This window comes from Mesoplodon bidens, assembly GCF_964165515.1.
Source record: "Mesoplodon bidens genome assembly, chromosome: 10".
Taxonomy (NCBI): Eukaryota; Metazoa; Chordata; class Mammalia; order Artiodactyla; family Ziphiidae; genus Mesoplodon; species Mesoplodon bidens.
The window spans coordinates 70,302,021-70,314,581 of NC_138172.1; the positions used below are offsets into that span (position 1 = coordinate 70,302,021).

The 12,561-nt window shown below is 39.9% G+C and overlaps 1 protein-coding gene across 3 annotated transcripts in view; it reads right to left on the minus strand.

Annotated features, from left to right (window-relative positions):
* Window positions 1-12,561, minus strand: part of BTBD9 (BTB domain containing 9) — a 409,031-nt gene that overhangs the window by 142,918 nt on the left and 253,552 nt on the right. For all 3 annotated transcript variants that reach the window (XR_014016964.1, XM_081247538.1, XM_081247539.1), the window contains exon 7: window positions 386-495. Coding sequence is in view for 2 of the 3 variants with exons in the window: in XM_081247538.1 (XP_081103664.1) it covers window positions 386-495 (110 nt within the window). In the remaining variant the exon portion in view is untranslated. The remainder of the gene's footprint in view (window positions 1-385; window positions 496-12,561) is intronic.

A 12,561-nucleotide genomic window follows, 5' to 3' on the forward strand; every position in this document is an offset into this window, starting at 1 on the left:
GGAAAGTAGGAGCACTGGATCTATAATACAGCAACTTCCTCCCTGATCCTACCTACCATTAAATATAGAAAAGCCTTTGGTCTGAGAGGCTTTGCCTATCTTAAGCATTCCCCACATAGCAAATCTGAATGAATCACTAGAACATTTTCAATTCTTAACTACTAGTACGATATTTACATTCTTTTAAGTTTACTGGAATTATTATTTTGACTACTTCTAAAAATATAAGCCCTCTCTATGTCACTCAGCCATAAGGCATTCAAATCAACCAGAGTTCTTAGTCAAAGCTGATTAAGAGGTGAATTAAGATGAGTTAATGGAATAACAAAATATTTGAAGATAAAATATCTAAGTGTATACACAAAAATATAATTGTAACACTTACCTAATAGCCCCTTCTCCAGAGTGAAGGTTTTGTTTGTAAACATACATTCAAAAGCCACAATGTGAAAAATCTTATTCACTGTGTTGTGAGTCCCAACTATTCGAATATACCTGGGGGTAAAAAGAAAAGAAAATCTGTTAAAGAAAATGAGCTTCCATCGTAACGAATCCAAAGATAACAGAATAAGATACACTACGTAAACATACAGTGTACCAGAGCATGGACTAAAGGAGACTCTGAATTGGCTTCAGACCCTGTACCTGCTCCTTAGGGCTAGCTCCAACTGAGCCTGGAAGAATTACAGCAAAATTAAGGAGGTACCACTTTCCAGAGAATGAAGTCTAGAACTTAGATTTGGTTTACCTAGAAAATCAAACCAGGGATTGTTCAGCTCAACCCCTGAATGTCAGTACAATTGTATATCCATGAGACATTTACACTGGAGAATAACAAACAGCTTCTATCCTTGCTTTGTGGTTAGGAATGTGCCTGTGCACAGGTGCACAAACACACACAAAGTCAAATGCTTTCCAACTCAATGAAAGCTTTCATCCATTGGATGAAATGCATGAAATCAATACTGCTTTCTTGTTGAAAGTAAAAATCCACGGAAACTACTGAAAACCACTCACAGCTTCTTGTATTTTAATATTGCTCCTGAATCCTTGTTAGGAAGTTAACCCAATATACTTACGCCAGCCCCCCACTTGACTGCTAGGAAGCCTTCTCCTGACCAGAGGAAGTGATCAGCAAAGGTGACCCAGCCTGCTCTGCAGCCTCCCTCCTGGCCACACGGATCTGGCATCTGCATACAGTGCAGGGTTTCACAGGACAAATCTCGAGCCTCTTGGCCTGTTCACCCTCTCTGACAAACAAGCATTAACCTTGGAGCAACTTGCTCCTTTCACTGTTCAAAGGAACCTGACAGTTCACAGGTTAATGAACAGACAAACTTACTCTTCTGAGTGTCACACAGTTCCAGAGGGAATGTAATGTGCCACACACAGTCTTACTGGAATTCAAAAGAAGAATAAGAAAAAAAGTAACTAGATTAACTGATAATGCTCTCTCAAATGATGAACTATGTGCTCTGCAGGATGGGGCATACTAAACGAACAGATTTCCATTAGGAGATGACAGACTGGGCAAGGTTTTAGTAATATCTTCCCTCCCTTATGTAAAACAACCTTCCACTTAGACGATACAATTTTACGCCTGAGTTAATCGCTGTTCACTAATTCGGTAATTTCCTTACATTTCTCATCACTCCAAGTTAACTGTATAACGTAAATGCCAATTGTAAAAATTCACATAAAAGAGGCTGTATTTGGGGGTTTTGTATCGTGGGCTATTTTCCCTCCTGTTTCTTCCAACCTGAATCTCACCGCATTCCCCGTGCACCTCATTTAGCCACCTGGTCCTTGACATGAGCTGATTGCTCATCTTCATAACCAATAGTAATGCTTTCTCCTGGACTGGCTGCTCAGTGTTCCCATATCCACTGCAGGGAGACACCGCTCCTCCTGTGTGGAGAGTCAGTGCAAACTGCGGTGCTCACCAGAGCCCTCTGGGTAAGCAGGAGGTTGGCCCTGATCTGTTCTTTCAAGCCCTCAAGGCAGACAGAAGGTGCTGATTTTACTGGGTTTGGGTGGGCGGGTGGGGTTTATTTAAAGTAAGTTCTAAATGAACTGGGTAGAATGGACTGTGTGGTTCTTTACTGTAGGCAGGAACAATCTCTCTGGGCTTTCTGGAGCGGAAGGGGTGTGTAAGCCTGGCACCTTGGCCTGAATCTAATTTTGCCCATTTCCTTAAACCCACAGGAACGCAACAAGCATAGCGCTTTCAACCGCACATAGCCGTGACAGTCTGAGTGCTGCTGTCTGCAGTCTTGGAGGGAATGGAGGGAATGTGGTTTGGTGGAATTTGATCAGATCATTTTCCTGTTCCCTAGGTCAAATCTCTCAAAGGAGAGATAGCTCTCCTAATACTGTGCAAGGCAGAGGAGCCAGGAAGGGACTAATAGGGCCTTTCCCCTCTGGCAGTTCTTAAGGTTAAATAGTTCAGGCTGACTTAAGGGGATGCGGTAATGCCCCCCCTCTTTCTTTTCAAAACATTCTATGGAACCAGACTCTCCTAGTTTAGATAACAGTCATTTCCCAAATTTTACCCTGGTGCAAATATCAGGAGTGGGAGAAAATATAGAACCTTCCCCTCCCTTGTCCCCCAATTACAGAAACTGAAAATAAAAAATTGTACTGGAGGGCTTCCCTGGTGGCGCAGTGGTTGAGAGTCCGCCTGCCGATGCAGGGGACACGGGTTCGTGCCCCGGTCCGGGAGGATCCCACATGCCGCGGAGCGGCTGGGCCCGTAAGCCATGGCCGCTGGGCCTGCGCGTCGGGAGCCTGTGCTCCCCAGCAGGAGAGGCCGCAGCAGTGAGAGGCCTTCGTACCACGAAAAAAAAAAAAATTGTACTGGAATACATTTTACAGCCTTAATGATAGTGTTTGTGATAACTAACAAGATAATATGTATGGTTGCAAAAGCATTGAGAGATGCCTCCAGATAAAAAGTTCTATATAAATGAAGATAATGTTATCTCTGCTGCATAATCCTGAGGTCAAATTAGCAATTCACCACTGTACATCACACTTCCTGATTAGCCTGTTATATGTAATGCTCACAACAAGTTTAATTATTCTAGTTCTACAATACTTTCTAAGTCTACATAAAATTATGGCCTAATTTACAAAAATGGCATAAAGTCCTTACTCAAATACACATTAAAAAATGGTAAGAAAGTCACAAGAAAGAAGCCATGCTCCTTTTCTCCAGCAAGGAATTGTTTAGCATAGGACTCTATCCTTTACTGAAGATCTAGATCTAGAAATAGCAAACAGGCTTTAACTAATCCCCCCACTTCAGTGACTAGTAGGGCAGCCTGGAGCTCTCCATTAAGAACACAGGGGCCCTGTCCAGCTCAGGGGAAGGCATGCCCTGATCCACGAGCACCGTCTAGAGGAAGAAGGAGGCAGCACCATCAAGGTACCATCTTTTTTTTTTTTTTTTTTTTCTTTTTGCGGTATGTGGGCCTCTCATTGCTGTGGCCTCTCCCGTTGCGGAGCACAGGCTCTGGACGCGCAGGCCCAGCGGCCATGGCTCACGGGCCCAGCCGCTCCGCGGCATATGGGATCCTCCCAGACCGGGGCACGAACCCGTATCCCCTGCATCGGCAGGCGGACTCTCAACCACTGCGCCACCAGGGAGGCCCAAGGTACCATCTTTGATCATACACAGATTTCCTTAATGGGGCTCACAAGGGAACATCCTGGAGGCAGAAGTTATCACTATCCAAGCTGCTGAAAAATCCAAGGGCTGGTGATGGGAGGGAGTCCTCTCTCTCTTTACTTTTTGTTTCCTTTGAAAAACAAAACAAAACTTGCTTCTGGGTCATAACACCTAAACAGGAGAAGCAGATGCTACACTTCTCTGTCACAAAAGATTCTGAATAAGAGGTAAAACTTAAGCTTTTTTTCTTTCAACATCATCTCTCCAATGCACACTCAGACTCTGATTTAACCTGATAATAAGGACAGTGGCAGCTAGTGACTTCATCAGTGTGCAGAGAGGGGCGCTGCTGAAAAATATGACAGCTATCCTTTGTTCTCTCTGAGGTCCTCAACAGCAGCTCAGACAGTTGGAAGATAATTAAAACTTAAACAGTGCTGAGAAAGGCAGATATGCAACAGATTGCTCATTTCTTTTTTTTTTTTAATTTAGTGTCTTTTAAAAAAAAATTATTTATTTTATTTATTTATTTTTGGCTGCGTTGGGTCTTCGTTGCTGAGCGCGGTCTTTCTCTAATTGCGGTGAGCGGGGGCTACTCTTCATTGAGGTGTGCAGACTTCTCAGTGCGGTGGCTTCTCTTGTTGCGGTGCGTGGGCTCTAGGTGCACGGGCTTCAGTAGTTGTGCTTCGTGGGCTCTAGAGCGCAGGCTCAGTACTTGTGGCGCACGGGTTTAGTTGCTCCGTGGCATGTGGGATCTTCCCAGACCAGGGCTCGAACCTGTGTCCCCTGAATTGGCAGGTGGATTCTTAACCACTGCACCACCAGGGAAGCCCCAGATTGGCCATTTCTGATGAGGATGAATGCTGTTCACATGGGCCCTGGTGTAACAGTCTGTTTCCAAGATTCTCCTCCCTTCCCTGTGTTAGCTGTCTTCTAGTCACTGACAAAGACTGGGGCCTCAACACAGTTCAGAACAGGACGTTTCAATGCAGAAGTTTCTAGGAGCTACAATATTGTGGGTGAAAAGAGATTCTTCTTTAAAAAAATGAAACCTAAACCTTCCAAGGATAGCACTCTGAAATTGAAAGGCACTATAGAGTTTTGAAGTACTTGCTTTAGAGTCTAACAGGACCAGGTGTGCAGCCCAGCCCCATCACTTAATTAGCTGTGTTACTTCAGGGAAAAAAATGTTTTAAACCTTTCTGAACCACAATTTCCTTCTCTATAAAATGTCAGTACACAAGCCTTATATGATATTTAAACAAGATAAGTATTTAAAGTGTCTAATGCAGTGCTTGGCAGAGTAGAGTATCATTAAATAGAAATGCAAAGAGTAGGTCGCTGGAGGCGGCATTTCTTTTGGACTTCAAGACTGCTGGTTGTCTGGGAGAGCATTCCTAACTGTGGTTGTTAAAGTGGTGCATCCGCATCCATGAAGAGGCAGGCCCAAGGATGGACTTCAAGAGCACGGACAGGGGCTAGTCCTTACCCTTAGGGCCCCACAGTGTATGTAGAAAGAAGCTACATTCCAAATGCAGATTATCTGGCTCTATGTTATTTCCTGCTTTAAGCCCCTCGTCTTTAGAAAAGTCTATTTTAAATGTTCTTGACCTGACTCAGCTCTGCATAAGGAAACAAGGGAAGACTCTTTTGCCCATATTTGGTCCAGCTACCCATGTCCACAGAAGAGTTTCTTTTTTGTGCTAACTCTGGAAGTTTGGAGTTTTAATTTATTAAGAAAAATAGCACTTCTTACAAAGAAACATCATAATACTGTGACCTAGAAAATTTCTGCCTTGGAGATTTCATTGTATTCCCTGCCTGTCCTGGGAAGGTACTACAAATTCCTATTCTTAACCTATCTTTCCATCATTTCTTGTCAGGACGCTACCAGATTTCATTTCTAAGTCACATACAATACATCTTTAACAAACTGAATATAGAAAAACAGCAACTTGTAAACCCTCACTTCAAACCCCTTGGAACCCTCTAGTCTTGGTATTCTTTAGTCTTTAGCCTACTTATGGTTACAGTTGATCCTTAACCTTTGCCTCTAGTTATAAGATCATCTAACACTGTACTGAGCAGGTTCTACTACAAGATAAAATTGAATTCAGCAAAAAAATTTTAAATGAGCTCTCAAGGGATCAACTAAAGCCAAAATCCATCAGAATTTTATTCTTTGGTAAACAAAGTTTTATTCTCAAATTGAACTTTACATTCTTGGGTTAAACAAAGATGCTTGAGAAAACCAGGGTTAGCCTAAGACTGGGATCCTTAACAGCACAAGAAGGGATCCTTAACATTTTGGCTCTTCCTCTGAGGTCTCCATGGAGAACTCTGCAGAGAAAAACTGTTCTTTGCTGTGGCCAGAGGCAGTCACCTGACAAGAACTTTAGCTACAGCATTTACTAGGGACTTAGGACCATGTGGGATTTGAATTCACCATTTCCACGATTTCCTATTTGACCTTTCCTTTCAAGGAGATATGAAGAATGTACATAAATGTTTCTCTAGCCGAAAAAGCTGGAAATGTATGTGGGCTTCCCCAGTATGATATTTTCTTTTAGTTCTAGGTACCAAGTTAATGCTCTTATAATCAAACCACAGACCAGAGGGTGAAGTGACTTCAGGTCCTGTTGCTAAGGCAGCAAGTGGAAAACAGTTTACTGCCAGAATGACAAAAAGTTTCTAGAAAAAGCATGCTGCGACAGAACAGATTTGTTACTCTTAGAAAACCTTCCCTCCCGCTGATGTGTGGAGCTATAGATTCTCTTCTACTGACTTCAGCAAGGGGGCCCAGCAGCATTTGCTTATTTGGGAGAGGAAGAATTATTGAAAGGTTAAACACTCTGCCAGAGTTAGCCTAAGCAGAGGCTACTGTCTCAGAGAACAGCCCTGATGCTGTCTGACCATTACCCCTGCAGAGGGAGCAATCATGTTCCAGCAACTCCACTATTCAACCTGAAGGGCAAACAAAACAAGAAGTCATCTTGGTTTTCAGAGAAAATTGATGCTATACAGAATCAAGTATGCAGAAGGGATAAGATCGGTAAATAATTACTAACACAGCATAACCCAGTGCTACCCAAAATAGAAAGTCATTCCAACATTAGAGATAAATATTTAAGTGTTGTTTTTTTTTTGAGGGAAATGTGCATTTTTAACAATAGGCTTTTTTTCCCCACCCCCGAATATGCAGAACCTAAAACCTACCATAATAATATGCCTTCAATCTAAGAAAACATATTTGAAATTAATATCACAAAAGAACTTAATTATAGTATTTATTTACATAAATCATATGAAAATTATATAACCTGTAAATTTATTTAATTCATTTCTATTTTCTGCTTGCACATTTACCAGTCAATAGCCTTGTAGGTATACTGAGTAAATGTGCTATTAATCAAGATTTAATAAACACTTACTAGGTACAAGAAATTCTGCTAAGCACTGTGAGGAATGGACCAGAAAGACAGGACATAAACCTTCATCTGGAGAAGTTTATAGTGCAGTTTAGAAGGTAAGACTAAAACCTGTCAAACTGTATGGTTTTTGACAGGACTGAGCTGAAAGAGTGACCTAGGTTCTAGTCAGTTTCACAATGCATTAGGTATAAAATTGGGGGCAAGTTCCTTAATTTCTCTCAGTCTCAGGCTCCACATTGGTAGTAGTGGTAAGGAGAAAGACATAAGAGCCTCTGACCCATTCACAAATGGTAGCCTAACCTTAAAACACCAAATTTAGCAGCATGAACTTTAAAAGTCCTCCCTGCGAACAAAACAAAACACAGCTAAAACAGAAATAATCCCTTTCCTGCCCCGCCCCCCCCCACCCCCAGATGATCACAGTCTTACCCAACAAATATTAACTGAGTATTTACCATGTGTCACCTACTCCTGCTGGGTGCTGGGATATGGGATTGAACACTACAGATAAAATCTATTCCTCATGGAATTTACATTTGTCAGGAGACAGACAACAAATAAAAAAATCAAATAATTAGCCACTGGTTGGTAGGTGATCTATGTAGTATAGAACTTTACAGACAAACTTGCTAAACTAGAAGGATAAACAGTTATAAAACCTCTCCCTGCAGGAATAAAAGAGAGTCAAATGGGAAGGCATGACTAGCTCTGATTGAGAATATGGATATACCGAAATGAGTCTGCGATATAGACACAGTATATCTATTATACATATTTAGCAGGATATAGACAAAAATCTAATTAAGTAGGTTTGTTAGGGTCTGGAAAGAGGAACTGATTTGAATTTCGTGGGAAGAAATGTCTTATTTATTTCATGGTTTCGTTTTCTTGTTATCTCTGTTTTTTTTCGGATTGTAATTTTCAAGGGATTATAGAAAGACAAAATGGCAAGTGAAAGATATAAAATAAAAAATGAGTAAGGGAGAGAGGGAGGGAGGGAGGGAAGAAAGGAGAAAGAAAGAAGAGAGACAAAGGGAGGAGCCAGAGGAGGGAGGGGGAGGGGAGGAAAAGATCGTGAATATGTATAAACCAATCCCTTCTTCTGTCCTTTATGTGCTGTTGTAAACAAATCCCCATGTGGGAGTACTGTTAACCAATTTTGTTACTCAATAAAACATCTGAAACCAACACAAAGTATATTTTAAGAAATAGAACTAAATTACCAAAAGTTCAATATTTGCATTTTTTCATTAACTTTTCCCCTAGCCCAAGATGCTGGGAGTGGGAGAGAGAAATTTCACCAGTTTTATCTTTAAAATGGCTGCATTATCTTTTTCAGTTTATCCAGTAGGCTGTGCATTTCCACGAATATAGACAAATGAGTCTAATGGAATTGTGCACTAGAGAAAATATAGAAGAAAATTAAATTTGTTAGTTTCCCTATGAATCTGTAAGAACTTATTTGGTGACTATGACCTGTAGCCAGCCTGCTTTAGGATCATGATGGGTAAGGGAAGTTTCTCTCTTTTTTAAAAAACCTAAGACTATGGTAGAGATATGCCACTTACTATAACTTAAAATTTTAAGGGCTGGAGGAGCCTGTCCTTTTTTTTCCTTTTAGAGTAGAAGATTAAATACAGAAGGAAGAGAGGCAAACAGAAGGAGAAAGAATTTGCCTCTCCCTGAAGAAAAATTTAAGAATCCTTCTAAGAATGTAAACATTTGACACACTGAGAAACAAGACAGGAATTGCGTAAGACGGTTGGAATAACAGAAGTGAAAACTGAGCGACAAGTCAAGAGAGTAATAAAGAGAGCATAGGGAGTAAGGAAACCACGAATCTTCATTCCGGACCTCTGAGAAACTAGCACTGGAATTAAAATAAAAGCTACCAGCTTCTGAACACATCCCATGTGCTAGCCCTTGCATGCATTATTTCCTTTCATGGAACACTCATACCCTACACACTCATACAATCAGGCTGGAGATTTCAAAGCTCAACAGAACACATGTCCGTCAAAGCCTCTGTATTCCTTATGAGCTACGTAAAGAAACCTGTGTTCCAGGCAGTAACAGCTTCTAACAGAGAACTAACTGAAATATATTTGGAGAAAACAAGTCCAACCCAGAAAAGCTACATACTTGCCACCTACTATCCCCAGACTTCTATGCTCACAAAAAATTTCAGGGACCCTCCTTTGCCCTTTGGGAAGTTCTCGACCTTTACCTAGAGAATTGATCAGGGAGAAAAAAAAAAGATCCAGAGATTTACTTAGCACATAATTCAAGTATCAGCATAACTAGGTACAAAGCTACCAACCAGAGGCAGAGTAGTCAAAGTAAACAAAAATAATACTACAGAAAACTTGAGAAGAACACTCACACCAACAGCACAGGGAATGCAAATGATAATAGGAAACAGAAGTATTTTTGTCTTGGGCACCAAAACTGGTGTGGCTATGTTCTATCTCGGGGTTTGTTAAAGCCAGAAGTGCATGACTGATTTCGCTGTAGAAGCCTGTACACTCCAGCTTCCAAACAGCATGAAGGATTACTAATTTCAGCACTACTGGTATAAGAGATTTTGCTCCTAAAATCTGTCAATGTGTTAGAACTTTAATACAAGCAAAAGAGAAGAGAAAATAGCAAGATGTTCTGAGTGGCACTATTTGGTGACCTACAGAGTCTGCAGCTTATAGTAGGGGCTGAGCAGACATGAGACAGCTTCAAATCTAACAGTCTGCCCAATCATTTTAGAAGACATTTCCCCATACTCATGCCTTTTGTGTTAGGAGTCCTATGTACTGTGGAAGTTTTGAAGCCTGTCCCAAACCATATTTCTACTGGATTAGCAAGCAGGTTGGGAGGTGGAGTAGTCTGGCAAGGATTTTTGTTTTCCTTCCCCAAAGCTTCTTAAGAGTTCAACCATTCATGACCTAGACTTTACTGGTATAGCATTAGTGCTAAGTCAGTGATCAGAAAGAAAATGTCAATCCTTACACTTGTCTGAGAAATTCAAGGAAAGAAAAACTTATGAGAGAAATGCACATAAACTAAAATGTATACTTTGTAAGAGAGGATTTATTTTTTAATAAACAAGAAGATTCTATTATATTACTAGTAGTCACTGCTATTGCTGTGGTGTTTGGAATCCTCATTAAAATAAAACAAAACTGGCTTAACTATTTCTCTTTCTTCTTTTACAAAGAAACTTTTACACATACATAGTTTAAAAAGTCAAATAGCCTATAAGATTTATTATGAAAAATACTCCCTCATGCTCCATTTCCTTCTCCCCCCAGAGGCAACTGTTCTTACCTGTTTTAATGGATTATTTCCGGATTTATCTCACACCTATAATTATCATGCATTTAATGCTACTTCTTGATTTTCCAGCTTTAGGCCTTACCTACCAATCTACTACTATGGAAGACAATTTTTTAGCTCTCTCCTCCATATGTACCCTTTTCCTATCCCCCAATTTAGACTGTATTGTAACTTTGGTTGAATCAATACTCAGTGTTTACATCATGATTATGTAGATATTATTCACAACTAATATATGGAGTACTTTCCTTTTCTGCACAGTTTTTCTTCCCTACTAAGAGAAAGAGCCTTGATTTTTGGTTGGAAGTCGTTTTCTTTCAGAATTTTGAAGGTCTTATTCTACTGCCTGTCAAGTTTCTAGTTTTGCTATTGAGAAATCATTATGATACCTGACCTGATTTCTCTCTTCCTTTTTCGCTTTTATTTTTTTAATTTAAAAAACATGTCCTGTTCCGGAAACATGCAGATTTTTCTCTGCTTCCCTAGTATGATGAAATTTCATGATGCCTTAGTATGGGTCTATTTTCTTCTACTGTGTTGGGCACTCAGAAGGCCTTTGCAATCTGGAAATCCACGTATTGACAATTCAGTTTTGGTAAATGTTCTTGAATTATTGTTATTGACTCCTTCTTTTGGATTTTTTTAACCTCTCTTTATGAAACTCCTAGTTTTGAATATTGGACCTCCTTATCTTTACCTGTATTTTCACACTTCCTCTATCTGTCATTTTTTTGTGATTTTGTTCCACTCTGTGGGAGAGTTCCTCAACTTTATCATCTGTGCTCTCTACCGAGTTTTCCATTTCTGCTTTAATATTTTAAATTTCCAACTGTATTTCTTATTCTCCAAATGTTCCTTTTTTATGGCTTTTCCTTCTTGGTCGAAGATTGCCATATTTAACCTCTCTGAAGATAGCAATAATTTTTTTTTAAAGTTTTCATCTCCCTGTACAGTTTTTTTTCCCTGTTTGTTTTAGTCTTTATGTTTCATATTAGTTTCCTCAAACGACTGGTTGTCAAGAAGGTTGTCAGGAAGGAACCTAGACTTTTTCCTCAAAAGAAAATTCTGAGAATATATTTGCCTGAATGGGTCAACTGTCAGGAAAATCTCACTTTCAGATTCTTTAGCTCTTCCCTCTTAGACTGACTGAATTATCTAGAAAGATGTTTCTAATCCTCTGCATGGGAAATATGGGCTTGACCACCAGAGTTTCAGAGTGGTGAAACAGGGTAGCGGTGTTCGTCTGAATGTGTGGCAGGGGAGGTATTACTGAAAGGTAGGGTCTAAGCATCAGACCACCTAATCTTCCTATAGTATGACCTTTCTAACCTATGCATGGTTTCCCACTTTAGAGACCTTCTGTTTTACCTTCATCAAAGCATAAATTTCCAAAGTCAGACAGAGAAAGACAAATACTGTATGATCTCTTTTATACGTGGAATCTAAAAAAGCCTAACTCATAAAACAGAGTAGAATGGTAGTTGCCAGGGGCTGGGAAGTGAGTGAAATGGGGAGATGTTGGTCAGTTGGTACAAATTTCCAGTTATAAGTTCTGGGGACCTAATGTACAGCATGGAGACTACAGTTAACCAAACTGTATTATATATTTGAAATATATATTTGAAAGTTGCTAAGAGGGTAGATCTTAAATGCTCTCACCATTAGGAAAAGGTACTTCTATGGGGTGACAGAAATGTTAAATAAACCTACTGTGGTGATCATTTCATAATATATGTGTATCAAATCATTAGGTTATAACCTAAATGGGAAAAGAATTTGAAAAAGAATAGATACATGTATATGTATAACTAAATCACTTAGCTGTACACCTGAAGCTAACACAACATTGTTAATCAACTACACTCCAATATAAAATAAAAAGTTAAAATAAATCACCATGTTATATATCATCGTGTTTAGCTTAAACAATGTTATATGTCAATTATATCTTAATAGATCTGGAAAAAAAGAATACATTTCCAGTTTTCTATCAGAGTGGGGAAGAAGCAGTCAAAGTTCTGTGAAGTGGGGAAGAGAAGCTAGAGCTCTTAATTGTTTCGTAAGTACATAGTTAACCAGTCTTCTCATTTTAGCCCCTTCCTACCTATCTCCTTCATCACAGCTTCAAAGGTG